This window comes from Cavia porcellus, unplaced genomic scaffold (genome assembly GCF_034190915.1).
Source record: "Cavia porcellus strain 051 isolate PalLab524CR breed Dunkin Hartley unplaced genomic scaffold, mCavPor4.1 scaffold_18, whole genome shotgun sequence".
Classification (NCBI taxonomy): domain Eukaryota; kingdom Metazoa; phylum Chordata; class Mammalia; order Rodentia; family Caviidae; genus Cavia; species Cavia porcellus.
The window spans coordinates 56059230-56080571 of NW_026947501.1; the positions used below are offsets into that span (position 1 = coordinate 56059230).

The window sequence follows — 21342 nt, forward strand, 5'->3', positions numbered from 1 at the left end:
TCTTTTCTCATGGGGAGTGCTTATATGGCACCATGCACTTCTTTTTCATGACTTCCATTGGTGAACACCCCTCTTTCTGGGGAATATTGTTCATTGTGTGTTGTTATATTAAGTTTGTCATCTTTTACTAGGTCCTCTGTGCCTAAGTTTCTAATCGCTGCTACAGTTTATCTTCTTTTGGTATGGTTTATTTTTTTTTTGAGGACATTCTTATTCCTCATATCTTTTTTGGGGTGGTTGGGTTCTGGGGGTGTTACTACTGATGCTGTGAACCACCCAGGGATTTAAGTCATTAAATGACCAAAAAAAAGTTTGGCAGATTATTAATACACTTGGCAAAGAGCAAACTTTATTACAAATGATTTTAAGTATTTTGTTTGACTTTTTAATATTTCAAGTAACTTTTAATACTTTCATAAATTATACTTACACACTTGAGACCAAAACAAGTCCCAAGTTATTTTTAAAAGTGTAGCATAAAACTACATAAAAAATAAGTTACAATCTGTTTGTAAAGTTGGCACAGAAATAAAGAACCTAGCTTTGGAACTATCATGATGCTCAATATTGTATCAGTTTATATTTGTACACCTTCATTTGGTGTGATAGAGAAGCTATTAATATCTTAATTTCATAGTTAAGGTATCAGACTCAAAGGGTATGCAACTTGTACAAGATGATTGATGACTTATGTGAGACCACAACCTAACTGTAGAATTCAGCTCCTTTACCTTTTCCAGCTTCACAATGTTACTGTGGTATCAGATACGATATCAGGATATTGACTACCTCCAAGAATTTTGCTGTTGATTTGGCATATTACTGCACCACAAATAATTTTGTCATAGTTTATTACAAATTCATAATATGATACCTTTGTCTAAATCCTGAAGTAATACCCTTCAATCTTAAAATATTGAAGATTGAATTTATAAGGAACACTATCTTAACATTGTATTTTAAAACAATATGAAATCAAACAGTCAACTTAGATCTGTAAGCTTTGTGCTATAGAAGACAAATTCTTCTATTTGTATGAGTTTCAGCTTATTTAAGGGAATTCATTGAATATGTATAAAGAAAAACTAACAGCTCTTTTTGTTGTTTGTCTTGATTATTAGCAATATACAGAATGTTAGGTCATGAGCGTTTGTATGTGGGGTTGAATTCTTTATAACATAGGTTATTAGACCCATAAGGTAGGTTATGAGTTGATTTTAACAACCTTGAACGATACTAGATTGTGTTTTAAAATTATGTAAGCAAATAAAATGGAAACCAGGGGCTGGGGATTTAGCTCAGCGGCATAAGCGCCTGCCTTGCAAGCAGGCAGTCGTGAGTTCGATCCCTGGTATCAATAAAAACGAAAAAGACCAAAAAAAAAAAAAAAAAAAAAGGATAAAATGGAAACCAGTAGCCCATTGACATAAGAAATACTGAAATATTTGGATGTACATAGTTTACACCAAATGTCTTTTTTCGGGGAGGGGGGGGACCAGGGATCAAACTCCTGACCTTGCACTTACCAGGCAAATGTCTTTTTTTTTTTTTTTTTTTAATATTCTATGGCCAAATGTGAAAGTCAGTATTCAGTCAAAGCTGGAGCTGAAGTTACTATCTTCATTGTAGTGTAAACTTCCGACATATGTGAAGAAATACGAATTTTTACCTATGAAGTTCTTACCATTTATTGTTAGAAATTTTAGTAGTCTCATTTTAAAAGTAAGACATTATAATACTATAGTGGTAATTTTTCAGAGCTGCGTATTGTCAGAGTGTTCCTATGAATGTTTTAATGCACATTATAGCTATTAATAGAGCTATTACCCCTTAACTTGAGGTAGTGGGATACTAGCAGGAGGAACTTTCTCCCTGTAACATATTTGTGTGTACATGCACATAATATCTCTGGAACAAAGTAGTTATGTTATACTACCTTTGGAGTTTTTCTTAAGATATTTTGAAGTATCAAAGTTCATATTCTCAGCCAGGTCTGGTGGCATGTACCTGTAATCCCAGCTACTGTACTTGGAAGGCAGGAAGATTGAAAGTTTAAGACCAGCCTGGGCAAACTTACTACAGTCCTGTTTCAAAATTTAAAAATTTTAAAAAGGCTAAGGAGAAATTGTATCTCAGCGTGAGGCCCTGGTTCCAATTGCCAATATTGAGAAAAAAATTAACATCTTTCAATGTATTCTCAAAAGTTGTAAAGAATTCTTGATTCTTGAAAGATTCATGGAATAAAATAAGTTAAAGATGTCCTTAGAAGTGATTTTAAAACTGTGAAAACTACGATATGATAAATGAAAAATAAGATTAAGATATATAATCCCTATTATTTTAGACCAGATGTGGAAGTGCTGCCTGCAGTCCCAGCACTCAGGGGACTGAGGCAGGAATGTATGTGAGGCCTGCCTGGACTACATAGTGAGTTCAAGTCCACTGTCAACCACATAAAGAGACCCTGTCTCAAAATATTATTCTGCCTTGAATTTTTCATTAAATTTTTTAGAATTTGTCAGCTAAAAAAGGATATAATACTCTCCCTAAAGTCATAATTTAGAAGCCAATTTTCAATTTTATGGCACTTTTTGACTATTAAGAATTTAATTTCTTAGATGGGTATGATGGCTCACACCTGTAATCCTAGCGCTTGGGATGCTGAGGGAGGAGGATTGTGAGTTTGAGACCAGCCTGGGCTAGAAAGTGGGCTCAAGGCGAGCCCAAATTACATAGCAAGACCCTGTCTCAAAAAAACCACACACACAAAAGTTTTAATTTTTTTAACACAAAATTGCTTTTTTTTTTTTTTGTCTTTTTCCTTTTTATCGGTACGGGGGATCGAACTCATGACTGTCTGTTTGCAAGGCAGGCGCTTATGCCGCTGAGCTAAATCCCCAGCCCCCAAAATTGCTTTTATGTGACATTTACCTTTTGCATTAATGTACTTTAATTGATAAAACTTCAACATAAAAAGCATTCAAATTTTCATTCCAAATTGTACCTAATTTTCAAAATGAATATTAAGTATTAGTCATAAATGTAGCTAACAAAGCTTTTTCATACTTAATCTGAGTAGATACAGTATTAACCAAATGCTCAGGTGATCCCTGATGATGTGACAAACATCAATGATCCATGCCGTGACTTGTAGAGCAATGCAGAACTGAAGTACACTTTAGCTGAATACCTAAGCAAAAGTGTTAACTTGGGGAAACTTCTCTGTTAAAACAAATCTAAACCTTCCATGCCTCAAAATCCTATAGACTTGATACCTCACAATTATGTTTAATGCAAACCCAGATGCTGGTTTGCCCTTAAAAACCAAGGGCCCTTTTGGCATATTACTAGGTGACAGTTTTACCCTGGCTTGTCGCAGATTAATCCAACTAGAATTCCTAGAGAACTAGTATATGAAAATATGATAGTACTGAATTTTTTACTTTAATTTTGATAGCACGACACTTAGGTTATTTTCTAACTTTTGTGTTGTAAGGAAATGTATGCTGTAATTTGATTCTGTGTAATCTCTGACCTCTTCAGTCTGTACTAGAATGCCTAGTTCAAGGGAATAAATGAAAAAGAATGAAAATGAGTCATATCTAGCTTAGTTACCTATCCAGGAGAGTAAATGAAATATAAAAAATAACTTCAAAATCTTTGGCAAGATAATTCGTCGTTTTGGTTTATTCATCTATAAGTTGCCTCTGCTATGGGATAAAATGGTATTTGAGGAATAATGTGGTTTTGTTTTTCATGATGCCAAACAAATAAGCTTGAGTATATATTTTAAAATTCTTAATTTCCTAGATTAATGCATAGCACTGCTACTTTCAGCTTCTTGGAAAATGAAGTTAAAGGCAAGGAATTAGACATAACAGACATTTTGTTAGCAGAACCAATTTGATTGGAAACTTTTTATTTTAAAGAGAATAAAACCAAGCAAAATAAAACAGAATAAAGCCAATCAAAACAAACTAGTGTAAGTGACATAGGACTTCAAAACAATAGGAAATCAACAATGGTTGCCATAATGCCTCTTCTTGTCTTTAAAATAGCTGCAGATACCTTCAGACATAATAAAAATGGAACAAAACAAAACAGAGTAGAACCAATAAGAACAAAACAATACAATAAACAAGATACTAATAAATTCAAAATGCTTCAAAACAAGATACTAACAAATTCAAAATGGCTACCATAATATATCTTGTTATCTTTGAAATAGCTGCCATGCCATTGGATGTAATAAAATCAGACAAACAAAAAAAGAGAATAAAACCCAACCCAACAAAACAATGAAAATGATACAGGACTTCAAAACAAGATGACAGGGAATTAATGATGGCTACCACCTTCAGAAGGAGATCCCCATAGATTATTTGAAACATTTTTTTGGGAAAAAACCACTATCCTTTTTTAATTATGTGAACTGTCACAAACATGTATAATCACCACAATCCATATGAACAATTCATCTTATACTTTATTGTTGCTTTGGGGAGACTTTGGGGATATTGGGAACTTTTACACAAACTACTGCTAATTATAGGATAAAGTAAAAATACCTGTAGGATTAGACTCTAAACTTCATCTACCCCAGCCTCCTTTCTGCTTTTACCTGTTTTAGATAGTTTTTCTTTGCTATTCTCTGAAGGAAAATAAGAGAACTTTCTCCTTAGAATTCCTGCTGCTTGAGCACAATTTGTCATAGCTAAATCCTGGAAGCAACCCACATGCCCATCAACTGAGGAATGGATTTTTTAAAGGTGTGGTATTTTTATACCATGAAATACTACTCAGCCATAAAGGTTGAACTTGAGACTTTTATAGGTAAATGGATATAATTTGAGACCATAATTATAAGTGAAATAAATCAGACTCACATATGTAAACATCCTATTATCTCTCTGGTGAGAAATTGAAAGAGTAAATAAGGTCTAGAATGTACAATAGATTTTGTGAAATGGGAAGTAATTGTTTAAAAGGAAAAAGAAATTAGGAAAGGAAAGAGAAAAGAAAGGAAGGGAAAAGAGAAAAATGCAAGCTAGCTATACTGTTAGTAAGGAAGGTTCAGGGGCCAGGGCTTTAGCTCAGCAGGCCCAAGTTCCTGCCTGGCAAGTGTAAGGTTGCAAGTTTGATTTGATACCCAGTACCAAAAAAAAAAAAAAAAAAAAGACTTGTGCTAGTATCAATTGAAGAATTTTTATGCCCATATTGTGTACTGTTAACCACTTTGAAGATGATGATATACAATGTATTATTGTTATGAAATTGTTTTACCTTTTTTCAATAAAAATTTTAAAAAAGTATTCCTGCTGCTTGGATTTATAACCTCTTCTAATCCTTCTCTGTGAAAGTACCTGAGATCGTGTATACACATTTTATTCAAATATGCATATTTCGGGGAAACCATACAGAGAAAGGCAACTTTAATTGAGAGGCACCTTTAGGCACAGTGATAGGTTATTACCTAACTTTATTTTACTTAATCCTTAAGCATCTCTGTGGTGCTAAAGGTGATTGGTCAATCTCATTTTGTAGAGAAGAAAACTGGAAATAAGAGGGGTAGGATAATTTGTTCAAGTTTGTAGAGGTAGCATATCGATTGGGAAGCAGAATTTGAATACAATTTTTTTTTTCTAAAGCTGTTTAGTCATCTTCCCTACTATGATGTTTTTTTAGGTGATCAGCTTTAATATGCCACATGTTATGCATTAAGCTTTTGAAGAAATCTGCTTAATGCTCATATTTTAATTTCCAGGCTCAAGTGACTCCACTTTGCCAGAATCTTGGGTCCTCATTAAATAAGAAATTTTTGTTTGTTTTTGGTTTGGGTCCTCTAACTTAAGATAGAAATTGCTATTCTGGCAACCACCTACCTCTCACTATATTTGGCTGTCTCTTCTGAATATTGACTGGTGCCTGGCTCTTTTTTCTTTTAATTGAACTTTAAGTCTGATAATAATGTATCAGGTTTCATTTCTTCCACTTTGATGTGGGAGCTTTTGTCTAGTAAGGCTATAAACTAAACTAAACTGCACACTCTTTATCAAATTGTCTAAGACCGTGAAATGAAATAGGGCTATTCATTTGGTAAGTCTTTTTTATCTCTTAAAAAATTTGTGCAAGGAAAGATTTGGACTCATGTTTTGTTTTTGTTTTTGTTTTTGTTTTGAGACAGGGTCTTGCTGTGTGGTTCAGACTGGCCTTGAGCTCACTCTGTAACCAAGGCTGTCCTCAGACTTGCTGTGATCCTTGTACCTCAGCCTCCCCAGCCCTGGGATTGCAGGTGTGAGACACCACACTGAGCTGAAACAATGTGCTTTGAGCATTTTAATAAAATACAGTTCTGCTGTGTGGTGGCACATATCTCTAGTCCAAGCATTAGGAGAGGCTGAGACAGGAAGATTGAAAATTCAAGCCCATTCTAGGTAATTTAGTGACTCACAGAGAACTTGTCAAAGGAAAAGAAAAAAATAAAGAAAAAAGGAAAAGGAGGTGGGGATGTAGTTGAGTGCATAGGCTTTGGGTTCCATCCCCAGTACCATAAACAAAACCAAACTCATTCAATTAAAGGAAGCACTATAGCATTTTATAATTTTAAGTCCTATATTAGTAACCTGGCTGGTCTGCCTTAGAGGCCACCATTTTTGCACAAAACTAAAATCATGCCAGAATTGAAGTAATTCATATTTGCTCTATGATTTAATGGCATTGACTTTATCTTACTTCTTGACCTCCTTCAAGTAAATAGTAGTTGTGTGGTTTAATAAAAGACATTTCCAGGTGTGTGGTGCACCTGTAATCCCAGCACTTAGGAAACTGAGGCAAGAGCATCATTGAGAATTCAAGGCCAGCCTGGATTCCAGGGCAGTCTCAAAAATAAAAAATTATTGTGTGATTCTTTGCTATCTCTCCTACTATTGAATTTAAAACTTTTTACCAGAAGAAACTGTACCTCTTTGTTGCTTTTTACTATTGTATCCCTACTGAGAAGATGATGAATAAATATATGTTCAATCAATGAATAATTTTTAAGAGACAAAATCCTTCCATACATATATATTTTTAAGAATTGTTCTAGACATTATGGGTTTTATCATTGGGTTTCAGAACATCAGATGATATTTACATAATTTTGCTTTGTTTTCTTACATAATTGTTTTTTCTCAATTGAATTTTGGCAGCCTGCCTTTGGCTTAAATTGGGAGATGCTATAAGCAGTAAACTTGTTACTGTTTTTATGATACCTTTTGAGGGCAGTGTCCACTGTATCAAGTACTGGCCATTTTATTAGGTGATAGTTAGAAAGACTCAAAGGAGAGATTGCTGTCTCATTTTATTCCTAGGGGAAAAAAAAGTGTTCTCTGTAGCACCTGCTGTATTTTTGCTTTCGAAGCATTGTCTTATGTCTAATCCTTGTTTTCCTGCTGCATAGGGCCAGATTTGCAACTCCTATCTAAAATGTAATTGGAGGCTTATCCCTCTGTAAACTACCATCAATCTTTAGCTTCATTTTAATCTTTAGAATTTTAACCATGATTTATTTTACTTACAGTTCAGCAAAAGCCTGTACAAATATCTTTCTTGGATAATACAAATGTCATGATAGCTTTTTTTGTTTTATTTTGTTTGTTTGTTTTTTTGTCTTTTGAGACTGGGTCTTGCTTGGTAATTCAGGCTGGCCTTGAACTCATTGTGCAGCCCCAGGCTGGCTTTGAATGTGTGGCAATCCTCCCATCTCAGCCTCCTGCATGCTGGGATTACAGTTGGGGGTGCCACTACCCACACCATGGTTTTTTTTTTTTTAAAGGACTAACTTAATTTGCTTGCTGGGTATTATGGTTTAGGCCTAAATTTTCCCCAGAAGTTACTTATGTTGAGAGGTGGCTGAGTTAAAATATGTTGTAAGTGATAAATTGTTTTCTGGATATTCTTGGGAACAAGTATGTCCATTATACCTGGTAACAGTTACAGGACTCAGAGAGAGATTTCTCTTAGATATTATTCTTAAGGGGGAGGGGCTTCTCTTAAGCATCTGGTCTTTTATTGTCATGAGAGCACTATTGTCATATTCCTATCCTCATTTCAGAGCCAAATTTGTAGCTCACATCTGAAAATCATTCAGTGGTTTCTGGCATATCCTTGTGTAAACTAATCTTAGTGTTGGCCTCATTTTAATCTTTAGCCTTTCAGTTGTGATTTGTGTTCATATTTGATAGTTCAATAAGAGCCTCAATACCTTTCTGGTAGTAACACAGATACCATCAGAACTTTAAAATGGGGAAGGAGAGGGCTGAATTAATCTTCTTGCTGGGTAAGAGACAAATTAAGTGTCTCTCCTCATTGAAAAGATATGTGGGTACAAAGAAAAGTAAAGTTTATTAGAAAGAGTCTAGGTATTAAAGTTCTGATTGGTTCATTTAGGATCTAGAAAAAAGTTTTTAAGCCTATGTCACAAAAGCACAAGCTGGGATTAATGAATAGGAATGAGATATGATATGAGTGTTAGGCTCAGAGACTTCCAGTTCGCATTTGGTGCACACATACTGGGAATTTGGCCCCTGCTTTTGATCCTCCCTTAGTCCTATAGGTATAGAACAAGTTACATGCTCACTTCCATGTGTTATCACTGTTGTAGGAGTTCTGGCTAAAGTTCTTGTATTTAGCTTGATTGGACAACAGTACCTTTTTTCTTTTCCATGTTGCAAAGTAAATTCTTGTATCAATGAAATAACAGCCATGTGGGAGCATATGTGACTCTGACGACCAGGTTTTGGAAAACTGAGACAAGTAGAAATAAATGGGTTATTATTAAGGAGACACCAGAGGCACAAAAAGATTCCCTCACTTTGACCAAGAGATGAGATATTAAGTCTTTCTGACACTGCTTTTGATAGACAAGTTGTCTTTTCTTTCAACCTGACTGTATGTTTAACTTTCCCTGTGTGGCATTACTCCACAAGCAGTACTTTATGTTTTTCTTGTCTTGCCAACAAGAAATCTTGGCTCTACTTTCATCTGTAACCATCTAGATCAATGATTTTTAGATTGATTTATTGTATTACTAGGTTTTATTTATTGTATTACTATTTATGGTTTTAGTTGCCTTTTTAGTCATTGTTATTAAGAAAGTTTTAATAACTTTTCCCCACCCAAGAAAATGAGTGTCTTCAGACACTGCCAGAAAGGCAGCCTGTTCCTCTGAAAGACATGATGAGAAAATATCAAAAATTATCAAATTTTTACATAATTCCTGTATAATAAATTATTATACGAGTGCCCAGTCCTCCACTGGGCTCTGGGGATTGAACCCAGGGCCTTGTACCTGCTATGTTAGCACTCTACAGCTAAGCTACCTTCCCATCCATTTAAAACAATTTTTGAGACAGGGTCTCACTAAGTTGCCCACCTGGCTTTGAACTCATAGTCTCTTGCCTCAGCCTCCTGAGTGGCTGGGATTTTAGGCATACACCACCATACTCAGGTATAAGTTAGATAAAGCAAATGTGAGTACATATGTTGTTGACTCACATATAGTTTCACAACAAAAGGGATATTTGTAATAAAATTCTTATCTCTGAGAATTAAATGAAATTTACAAAGATTGTCATAGGACTATTGAAGATGTTAGGCTAGTTAAATTTTATAATATTGCCCATACATATATGTATTAAGTACCATTCTTGAAGCAAAGATACATATTTGGTTTGAGACTTCGACAGATTGTAAGATGGGCATAAGAATTGATAAAATCGAGTAAAAATTGTTGTAGTTGTAGTCAAGAAGGGCTAGCTGCCAGGCATGGTGCTGCACACCTGTAATCCTAGCACATGGGAGGCTGAGAAAGGAGGATTGCTATGAGTTTGAGGCCAGCCTGAGCTATAAAGTGAGTTCAAGGCCAGCCTCCACTGCATAGTGAAACTCATCTCAAAAAGAAAGAAAAGGAAAAATTTTTTTTAAAAAGGGAGCAGAGGGTTAGCTGAGTTCCTGTAAACAAACTGTATTCCATAGGGCCTAGCAATGTATTGGATAAGGATAAAGACAAGAATACTTTGAAGGTTAAGGGTGTTCATCAGATTTTTACCTCTGGTCATTTGTAAAGAGAAGCTATTTATGCTACTGTAAAGAAACTGAAATAAGAAAGTTATCCAGGATGTAAATGTACAAGGCTGAATTCTGTTGTAAACTTGAAATCACAAAACTCATGTCAGATATCTTTTCATGGCCCCAGTATAACCTGAGAATGGCCCCTTTCTATATTCTGGAGGACACAGGGCATTTTGCCAAGGCTTAGGTCAGTCTGGTAGAACCCTTCTATGCATGGTTGGAAGGTACCAGTACAGAGCAGTTCCCTACCTCATCATCCATGGTAAGGTAGGAATGACAGCATGAATTAGTAAAAGCATAAAGGAACATGTTATGGGGAGTTTCAAACAGCTAGGACAGCGTTGTCTTCTGTTGGTTTAAGAAGAGTGGTCTAGCCGGGATATAGCACAGCAGCACAGCACCTGCGTGGCTCACAGGAGGTCATCGTGGGTTTGATTCCCGGTGCCAAAAAAAGAAAGAAAGGCAGTCATTCTATTAAGTTGGTTGCTCCTGGACTGTGGAGAAATCCTGACACACTCACTTGGCGTGTTCTAAAAAATGTCTACTTTTTGTGCTGAGCATACTCTGGGATGTTTGTATTCATGAGTAATGTCCTTGAATTGTCACTCATCAAGAGTGCTTGAATCTTCTTTTATGGAGGCCTTTCTGTTTCTTGTAGATGGCTCAGTTTCTGGTCTATATCTTGTAACAGGAGCCTTTAAGCAATTATAAAGATACAGACTACTTGTGGGTTCAAGTTAACTTATAATAATAGGCAACACTACCAGAATGGAGAAAATTAGCATCCTTTATTGAGGAATATCAGTTTATAATGATTTAATGAATAATTATTTTTAGGTAAAGAACCTATTTTAGATAGTGAGGGCACTGACCTCACTATCAAAGTTTTAAACTTACACCGTAATGTATTATTATTTTCTCCACTTGCCTCCAATCTAGATATTTAAATGTAGAAGGAAAATATTTTTGTAACCTTATTTTTAAAAACATCATTAAAATTAACTGTGTTAAAAAAATTAACTGTGTTAAAGCATCTAATTCATCAGTTTTAGTAGAAGCAGGGTTGTGCTGTTCTTATCATCTAAGTTTAAGAACATTTTCCTCATTCCATGGAGAAACCCCATAGCTGTTGTTTTTGTTTTGGGGGGATTTTGTGGTTTTTTGGTCAACACTTATGCCACTCAGCTAAATCTCCAGCCCCCCTGGCCATTGTTAGCCACTCCCCTATCTTTTAATTTCTGTGTCAGCTCCTAACCTACTTTCTGTCTCTCTGAATTTGTCTAGGAGATGAACTCTCTCTCTTTTTTTTTTTTTTTTTGGTATGGGTATCAAACTTACAACCTCATGCTTGCCAGGCAGGTGCTTGCTCCATTGAGCTAAATCCCCGGCCCTGATAAACTTTTTTAAAAACAATTTTAGTCATTAACTAATCAGTTACAGTACTTACTAGTCTTTGGTACAAGAATATGAATATGCCACTTTCCTGAAAGGAACATAATAACTATTATTTCTATAATTAATAAGTCATCAATACATAATTGACTTAGGAACTTTTTATTAGATTAAAAAATATCTTGGGTTTAGTTAACAAAACAGCTATTAAAAAATAAAGTTGCACTAATTGAAAATGTGGAGAATGCTATGCACTTCTCATTTCTATTGAGAAGAATTAAGGTCACAAATCTAGCTTAGAGTCTGATATATTATTGGTTGCTTGGTCAAGAAAACTTTATTTTAATTTAATGACAGAGCTGGAATTAGAATCCACCTTCCATCCCATTAAATCTCCTCCTCTTTCCATTATGCTCACAGCATTCGGAAACAGTTCATCGGAGTGTGAACCATTGTCCTTTCTTCTATCTCTTCCATTTTTGTAACAAACATAAATTTATATCTGTTCTTGTATAAATGCTGAAATGATAAGAAGGCTGAGGAAAAAGAAAAACTTTAAAACTTGCAAAGTTCTATATCCAATTACAAATATAAATACCCATACTTAACTCTTCAATGATTTTGTAAAGTAGGAAATACATTCATATGTAGACTTTTTAGTTTCAGTTCTTTATGTTCTTAAATAACTATAGTTAAAATTCTAAATATGAACTGATCCAAGATATTAACATTTTTATAATGAAAATTTTATTGTGGTTTAAATGTAGGGTGTTTTTTTTTGTCTTTTTCTTTTTTATCAGTACCAGGGATCGAACTCACAACCACACACTTGCAAGGCAGGCACTTGTGCTGCTGAGCTAAATCCTGAGCCCCGTGGTATAAATGTAGACAATAAAATATATAATTGTCAAATGTACGTACTACTTCATGAATTTTAACAAAAATATACATACTTATGTACATACAATAGTCACAACACCGTTTAATGTATGGAACATTTGAACACCCCAGATCAGTTATACTCTGCCAAGAGACAGTCATTAGCCTGCCTGCTGGCACTATAATTAATTTTTCTGTTCTTAAAGTGCATATAAATAAAACCATATAGTAGTATCTTGCACCTAGCATTTTCACTCATTATTCAGCAAGAGTCACACATTATTTTATATATCAGCAGTTAATTTTTCTTTATAGTATTCTATTATATAAAGCACAATTTATATGTCTATATGTTGATAAGATTTGGGTTTACAGTTTCTTAACTATTAAGTAAAACTGCTAAGGGCATTTTATACTTGTCCTCCTGGTGAATATATGCACTGATTTTTCTTGAGCCATAAAGTTTTATAGTTTTAGTTCAGAATATTTTCATGTAAGTAGCTGGAATGACAGGCCTATCTCACAAGAAATTTTCCAGTGCATCTAAGTAATGTATAACTCTTGACTTGAATATAAACTGGGGGAAAATGGCAATGATTTTACATTCAATTTAAGCTGGACCATGTACCTGTCCTACACTGCAGGAGTTATGGTTAGTCTGCATTCAGTCATTCAGTAAGCAGCAGGGTACTGTGCTAAATACTAGAGATACATAGCTAGATATGCTGTTGCTAGATGTACTGTATGTGTAATATGAGCAGCCATGTATCCTGTTTCACCAACCAATAACATCTTTGAATATATTGCGCATAGTGCAGAGATAAGATGAAGGTAGGGGTTGTTAGGCAGCACATACAATGGAACCTCTCACCTAACCTTGAGTGGTAAGGAGAGGCATCCTGGAGAAAATGACATCTACACTAGCTCCTAAATATTACACTGGAACTATCTAGGTGCCAGTGTGTGTGAGGGGGAGCATGAGATTTTAGAAAATGTTTAAGGCTTAAAGATTTGAGAAACTGAAATCAAAATAGCTGAGTAAGAAACTGAAAGTAGCTACACAAGCAAGGACTCAACTATAAAGGGCTTTTTGGCAGTGTCAGGGAGATTTGATATCCTCAGGCCAGAAGGGCATTGAAGATTAGCTTTTTATTACAGAAAACTTTAAATATATGAAGACTAGTAGAATGAATCCTCCCATACACATCCTATAGTTTCAGTGATGACCAACTCATAGCCATTCTTGAAGCCACTTCCTGTATTCCCAGAAGATTTTGTTTGTTTGTTTGTTTTTTGAGACAGGATTGCACTATATAGTTTAGGCTGGCCTTGAACTGACTCTATTCCAAGGCCAGCCACACACACTCTATTCCAAGGCCAGGTGATCCTCCTGCCTCAGCCTCCCACGGGCTGGGATTACCAGTGTACCACCATGCCTGGCTCCAGTGGGTCATTTTGGTACTGGGACTCAAACTCAGGATCTTGTGCTGCCAGGCAGGTGCTGTGCCACTGTGCTATGTCCCTGGTTTCTCCAGTATATTATTTTGAAATAAATTTCAAACATCATAACATTATTGAACATTTTTAGCAGAAGAGTGACATCACCAATTTTGTGTTTTAAAATTACACATTTCCTAATAATTATAAAGTCCTCTAAAACGCATACACCATAGTTTGGATGCTTCTCATTTGCTGCCAGTCTGCACTTCCATGTGTTGTTTGTTGTAGTTTGCATTTTTCAAATCGCAGTGTTATGGAAGCATGATTAAATGTTTAAATTGTTTTATATATTCATCTTCCTGTGTGTATCAATTATCTGCATTTTAAAATATCACTTATGAACACCTTGGATTCTATAAAGATGTCACATCAATATAAAACTCAGTTTCTAAGGGTCAGCTTCCATAATAGTGAAGATATTACAATTCAGGAAGCAGAATTAAATGTGTAATTTATTATATTTTTCACAGATTCAAGTTAAGGAACTTACATTTTTGTGGGTTGGGTTTTCTACATATTAATATTTTGTTATTAAAGTTTAATTTGTTGTTAAGAAATATTTATTTACTTATTTATTAAGACAGGGTCTCACTGTGTATTTCAGGCTGGGCTTGAACTCACTATGGTCTTGTAACTCCCAGCAATCCTTCTGCCTCAGCCTCCGAGGCGCTGGTATTACAGCTGTGTACCACCAAATGAAGCCTTTTATCTAACAGCTTTTTATTGATGCCTATGGGCCACTAAGTTAAAAATTCTCTCCTGTAATTAGTGTTTCCACAAATATAGTTTAGACTTTTTTCCCCCTAAAGGTAGTTTAGTGGATGGTAGCCATAATACTTTGGGGTAGTAGTATATTGTGTTTATGTATTCATTCAATTTGGGAGAGTCAGAGCTACTTATCTAAATTAGAGGTAGACAAATTTTTACTGCTGAGAATTGTCTCCCTGCCCCACCCCCCAGAATTGGGGATCAAACCCAGGACCTGTATGTGATAGGCAAATGCCCTACTATTAAATAATATGTCTGTCTTTTTTTTTTTTTTTTTTGGTCTTTTGAGACAGGGCTATGCCATTCAGGCTGAACTTATGCTCCCTTTTTAGCCCAGCCTGGCCTCAAACTTGCAACTATCCTCCTTCCTCAGTCTCCTGAGTGCTGAGATTATAGGCATGTGCCACCATGCCCAGTGCTTCTTTTATTTTTAAAAGGTTTTTCAAATGTAAAATATTTAGTATTTGAGTCTATGAAGGCTTATCTTTAAATTGTTGGTTCTTATCTTTTCTTTGTTTCTGTCAGACTTGTTTTAGAACTACCATTTGAAAATTTAAAACTTTCATTGTGTTCTATAGAGAAGATGGTGAATTAGAAGATGGTGAAATAGATGATGCAGGATTTGAAGAAACACAAGAACAGCAAACAAAAGAGGATGAAAAGCATAAAACTGAGAAAACCTACAGAAAATCAAGAAAAAAACACAAGAAAGAAAGAGAGAAGAAAAAATCCAAAAGGAGGAAACGTGAGAAACATAAGGTTAGTAAGGATCTATTTTCTGTTTTTTTCATACTTTTTAAATACATTTTTATGAGCTGTGAAAGACTTAAAATTAGAAAGTATAAATTATTACCTATTTTTTAAATAAAATAGAATCATATTTTTATTTACATTTTTAATACATTCTAAACAAAGATTTCATGAATTAAAATATTTAAAAATAAGGTAACAATGAAGATTTTTAGAATAATCTTTTATGTATGGAAGATTTTATGCAAGGATATTAGAAAGTTAGGGAAAGAGTCCCACTCTTCAGAGCAGCACCAGCAGTATCCATCTGCTTACATACTCACATATGTCATCCTGTTCATATTGTAGAAGCTTCTACGCTGGTGGTAGCAACCAGAGTCACAATGCCACAGTGTGCTCACTGTTGGAAGTACTGAAAGCTCTAGAAGGTTCACCATTGCTGCTCTGCGCTATGTGCTGGGGGTACAATGGTAAATGAAAATGTTTGCTTTTATACAAAATACATGGAAATGGAAAGGAGAGAAAGTCAGGCAGTTGAAAAATAAATGCTATCAGGAATAAAATAGTGATCAATAATCCTATCAAAATAAAATAAAATGATGGAGAATAACGTGAGTTTAGGGGAAAAAAGGCAAATCACAGAAAGGCGGCAGCAGTTTTGGAAACTCCCTGAATTTCCCCCAAAGCAATTAGGAGATTAGGATAACAAAAGCCAAAACTCATCAACAACAACTATAAAACATGGGGTAGCAAGTTACCCCTGTAAACCTCAGAAATTCACAGGGGTGCCACAAAGCGATATCAACAAGACGAGGGTGGGAATCGGCAGCTGTGTGGAATGAAGCAAAGGAAGTTAAAGGTGCCTCCAGAAAACAGATTTCCAGCAGGCACTAATCTGAAATGGATCTGTCCAGCGTGGAAGTCTCAGGTGCCTGTCTGTGAGTGACAGTAGACACCAAGAGGGAGCTTTACTAGTTGTGCTTCATACTTGGCTATGAGGTTACTACAGAAAATTGGGTGGTGTTAGATTAGTCGGGACCTGATGAACTCGTGCTCAGCAACCAGGTCCCTTTTTCTAGGACACAGTCATACGCTGAAGAGGTAGCTTCTAGAAGTAGAATCTAAATTGAGCAACACTCATAGTAAACCAGAAAAGAAATGATCAGAGAATGAATGGGGGGAAGGAAGCAGAAAAAGCACGTCCCAGAAGATGCCCAGCCTTCTTTTGTTGTCATCGCTTGCTTTGTTTGTTTGTTTTCTGAGACAGTTTCACTATGTAGTTCATGTTGGTCTTGAACTTACTGTTCAGCCCAGGCTGGCCTTGTGCTTGTGGTGATCCTCCTGCCTTAGCCTCTCAAATGCTGGGATCACAGGTCTGCACCATCAACTTTGGCTTTCAGCCATGTTTTTGAGTACTTCGTTCTGTCAACAGATGAGGTAACCCGATAGCCCTGAAATTAAGAAAGATTCCTCCCTTTGCACATGAGAATCAGGGTAGGACTATGGTCACATTCTAGAGAAAGTGTAAGAAAAAAAGAGAATAACGGAAAGAACAGTACTCTTGGAAAAGAAAGAAAGTTCACAACCATATGTAAAATTTCATTTTCGGGGAGAGTACTGGAAATTAAACTCAGGACCTTGTACTTGCCAGGCAGGCATTATGCCACTAAACTATTTCCCTTGCCCTGTAAAATGTAATATTTTACAGTGATTTTTTTAAAAATAGGAAAATAACACAAGCAATAATCCAACAGCAAAAATAGAATTCGGAAAAAATTATTTGGCCATTTGGGCAAAATCCCAAATCCCTTGTTAAGAAAAACATTCAGATTTATGTGAAATTTTTGACATCAACAATATTATTGCGCCAAAAGATAATACAGTGACAAATTTAAATAAGATAATCAATGCAAACTATTGATTTTATATCCAGCTAGATATTGACCTGCAAAGTTCAGGATCCACACAACCTGTATATGTAAGAGTTGAAGAAATATTGATAACATGAGCCTGTTACAGAATAAGTTCAGATAATCAGAATTACTGAGGCCTATATGTACATGCATATTTATTTATTATTTATATTATATAATATATATATATATTTATATGTTATATATTATATTTATTTATTATTATGTTTATAAAACAAATAAATGATGCCTGTAAGAGGAACAGTGTATTATGAATCAGAGCATCACAACTGTAAAGCTGGTCAGAAAGGACAGAACAGTGTGTGGTAAACAGGATTACCTTTAATTATTAACTGAGAGTAAAAGGATGTTACTTTAAATTATTACCCTGGGAATGAAACAGAGAAGGAACAAGAGATTACTGCCTGATTTTAGTGTTGCTGCTTTGGTAAAGAAAGTGTGGACCAAAGTAGGCACTAGGGTTATTAGGTAAGAGCAGTGTGAAGGCAATCATTGAAGCAAAAATGTAAGCCATTTTAAATACGAAAAGATCTATGCTCTAGCTATGCAAAATCCAACTCTAAGCTGTGGATAAAAGGAAGATACAAAGGGAAAAAAGAAAGCTATGAAGCATGGTAAAGCTATATTATGCAAAGGCAGAGAAAGAGGAGGCCAAAATCACAAAGTTGCTATCTGAAAAAGTAAATGTAGCTCAAAAACCGATTAAAAACCAAAGAACAGTAAATATTATAATTTCATTGAAGATATACATTATTAATGTTTATATTTCCCAAGGCAGCAATTTTCGTAAAGCAGAAATTATATGGACTAGAAGAAGAAATAGAACTTATTAATAATAGGAGAAACAACAATATACTACTCTTAGTTGAAGGAGCTCAACTTAGTGATTAGAAAGATGGTAAGACAGTGAAGGGAAATTGTAAATGTGTATTAAGCTTTGAATCTAATCAAAGCTTACTCATATAACATCCGATCAAGCACACATAGACTGAGGAGTAACTTGGTAGTAGCATGAATGAAGCCCTGGATTTAATCTTCAGCCCAAAAAACAAAAGTAGGCTTCGAATACTCATAAGAATTGACTGTATCATAAGTGATAAAGAAAGTTACAATTAATAGAGTAGAAATAATACAAAGAAACACTGCAAACCTCAATGCAATAAAGTAAAAGATAGGCGTGGTGGTTCGTGATAGGATTATTTCCAAGAGATATGAAGAATAAAACAAAAGAGGCCTTTATTCTGAGAACACGGAGAGAGATAACCGACACCCCCCACCCCCCACCCTCCCCCCTCCCCCTACCCCCTCCCCTCTCCCCCCACCCCCGCTGGAGTCCAGGGATCTCTCTAGCTGACCGTGGCTGGAGGGGTATATAAGTAGCCTAAGCTTAGGGTAGTGCCCTAGGGCCATTAGAGATGCACAGGTATCTCATTGGCACATGTTTGGCGCCAGGGGTGGATTCCTAAGGGTGGGGGGAGATAGAGTCACAGGTAAATCTCTAGGGGCAGGGGAGGTTCTGGTTCAGGCTTTTTCTGGCTACAGTGTCCCATCTGGGCCAAAACCCTTTCAGTTTGCACTTGGGGAAGGTGAGGTAGGAAAATTACAAGTTCTAGCCTGGCCTGGGCAATTTGCAGACAGTGAAATACTGTCTCAAAAAAAAAAAAAAGTATGGGGGGATTGGGAACATGGAGATGTAGCTCAATGGGAAGGCGAGGCCCTGGGTTCAATCTCTACTACCACAAAAGAAAAGTCAAAAAACTAAACTTTCTTTCTGTTTGGTAATTTAAATGCATATTGTGAATAGCCTTTCAAACACAAGGGAAACAGATTAAACTGCAGAAACTTCATGAAAATAATGATGATAAAATCTTGCTATATATCAATTTCTTGATGTTATGTCAGTATGTATGATATATTCCTAAAGCAATTATCTGAATAATATAGTAATAAGTATCCATAGCAGTAAAAATAAACAAAAATGTTAAAAAGGTGAGCTAGCCACCAAAGTAAAAAAAACCCAGAAAGACAGTGGAAAATAAGGTAAATAAAAAGGGAGTACTTAAAGTAGTTATAAGCAACACTTAATAAATTAGAACAAGAGACTGGGATTCAGTTGTAGGACAGTTGCATAGAATGCATGAGGCTTGGGTTCCATCCTAAGTGCAGCAAAACAAAAGAAACAACCAACTTGACAATCAGAGTGAAAACAATCCCATAGTATTTAAAAGGTAATGTTTATAAATCATTGACCACACTAATTGTGCTAGTTAATCTTGCCTGAGAGCTTGACTGCATTAAGAAACTTCTAGAGAAATGATTGGACTGTGAGGGTCCTAACCTCCTTAGGGGGTTAAACCATTGAGGTGGTCATAGCTGAATGGGCTATTAAGAGGTGGGGCCTCATTGAGGGCAGTGGGTCATGGAAGCATGACCTCCAGGACTAGATGTGGTCCTTGGCCTCTTCTTCTCTAGTTCTTTCCAACCCATCCTGCTTCCTGGCTGCCAGGAACTGAGCAGCTTCCTGGACCACATTCTGCATTGGAGCCAGATAACTATGGACTGACACATCTGAAACTGTGAGCTAAAGTAGACTTCTCTTCCTTATAAATTGTATCAGGTTCTTTGGCCCAGCAACAGAAAGCTGACCAGTAGACCAAGCAAGAAAACAAAAGTTTTGATATGCTAAAAAGGAAATCAGAACAGAGATTTATTTATATAAATTTATGAAATAAAATAGAAAAACCAAGAGGAAGAACAGGGTATGGTGGTGCACACTTTAATACCAGGCCTAGGAAGGATGATGTCAGAGGAACCCAAATTTGAAGCCAGCCTGGTCTATATAGCAACCTCAAGGCCAGCCTGGACTATATATATATATTTCATTAAGATGAAATGGATCATTTTATAGAAAAGTACTACCTTAAAAATTGATTTCAGAGGGTCAAAAGTCCAGTAGGCTTTTTGAAGAATATAGTTTAGAACCTCTCCAACTAAGAAGCACAAGGGCCAACTCTTTTCAAAAGGGAATTCTTTCAGATTTTCAGAGATCCTATAATCTGTTGCCATGTGGGCCTTTCTACAGGTTGCCTTCGTGCCCTCACGATATTGTCATGGTGGTCCACGCCTTTAATCACAGCACTCTGGGGGGCTGAGGCAGGAGTGCAAATTCAAGCCCAGACTAGCTCCTTAGTGACAGAAGCACTAAAGAAGCACTGGGGACAGGGTGGGGTAAGGAGTGGTTCTAGGGATGGTGCTTAGTGCAGAGGCCCTGGGTTCAATCCCTAGTTAATTCTGATGCGCTAGTTTGGGAGAAACAGTTTAGATACTGAGACTTACTATGTACGCAGCATTTTGAGGTTAATCAGGAGGTAGCTTCAGGGTACAGGATGAACTACATGTTTAAGAAATGTGAGGAAGGGGCTGGGGATTTAGTTCAGTGGCATAAGCACCTGCCTTGTAAGCAGGCAGTCGTGAGTTTGATCCCTGGTACCGATAAAAACGAAAAAGACAAAAAAAAAAAAAAAAAAAAAAACAAGAAAAAGAAATGTGAGGCAGACAAGCCAGGAAACAGGCTTGATTTTTGTTTGTCTTAATTAGCCACAAAGTATAGTATATTTGTGTATGAGTGACATGAAGGTAATCATTTAAAAAGCCAGTAACGCCAGAGAAGGCTCTTCTAATCTCATTTCCCAGAGGTAATACTTGGTATGCCGATTTCCCAACACTACTCTTACAGGTACGAATGTGTAATTGTTATTATTTGTACAAGTGAGACTTTGTTTATATAGACAGCACTGTAATTTCTTCAGTGTTTTGGGGCATGATGAGGTCCTTGAAAAGAGGAAAAGAAATACTTTTCCCTAGAAAACCCTCAGTGAAGTTGATGGTGGCCTTTGGAGCAAGATTTATTCAGTAATACTGCCGAGTCTACCAAAATAATCTCATCTGCTGAGTCACACCTCTGAAACAACTTTATCAAGTCATCAGTTAATTTTCCTTCTTTTTG

At 36.0% G+C, this 21342-nt stretch overlaps 1 protein-coding gene across 2 annotated transcripts in view; it reads left to right on the top strand.

The window, feature by feature from the left end:
• The window catches only part of Zc3h6 (zinc finger CCCH-type containing 6), a 54436-nt gene that overhangs the window by 8078 nt on the left and 25016 nt on the right, over window positions 1-21342 (top strand). For both annotated transcript variants that reach the window (XM_063230011.1, XM_063230010.1), the window contains exon 2: window positions 15231-15411. In XM_063230011.1, the coding sequence (XP_063086081.1) occupies window positions 15231-15411 (181 nt within the window). The remainder of the gene's footprint in view (window positions 1-15230; window positions 15412-21342) is intronic.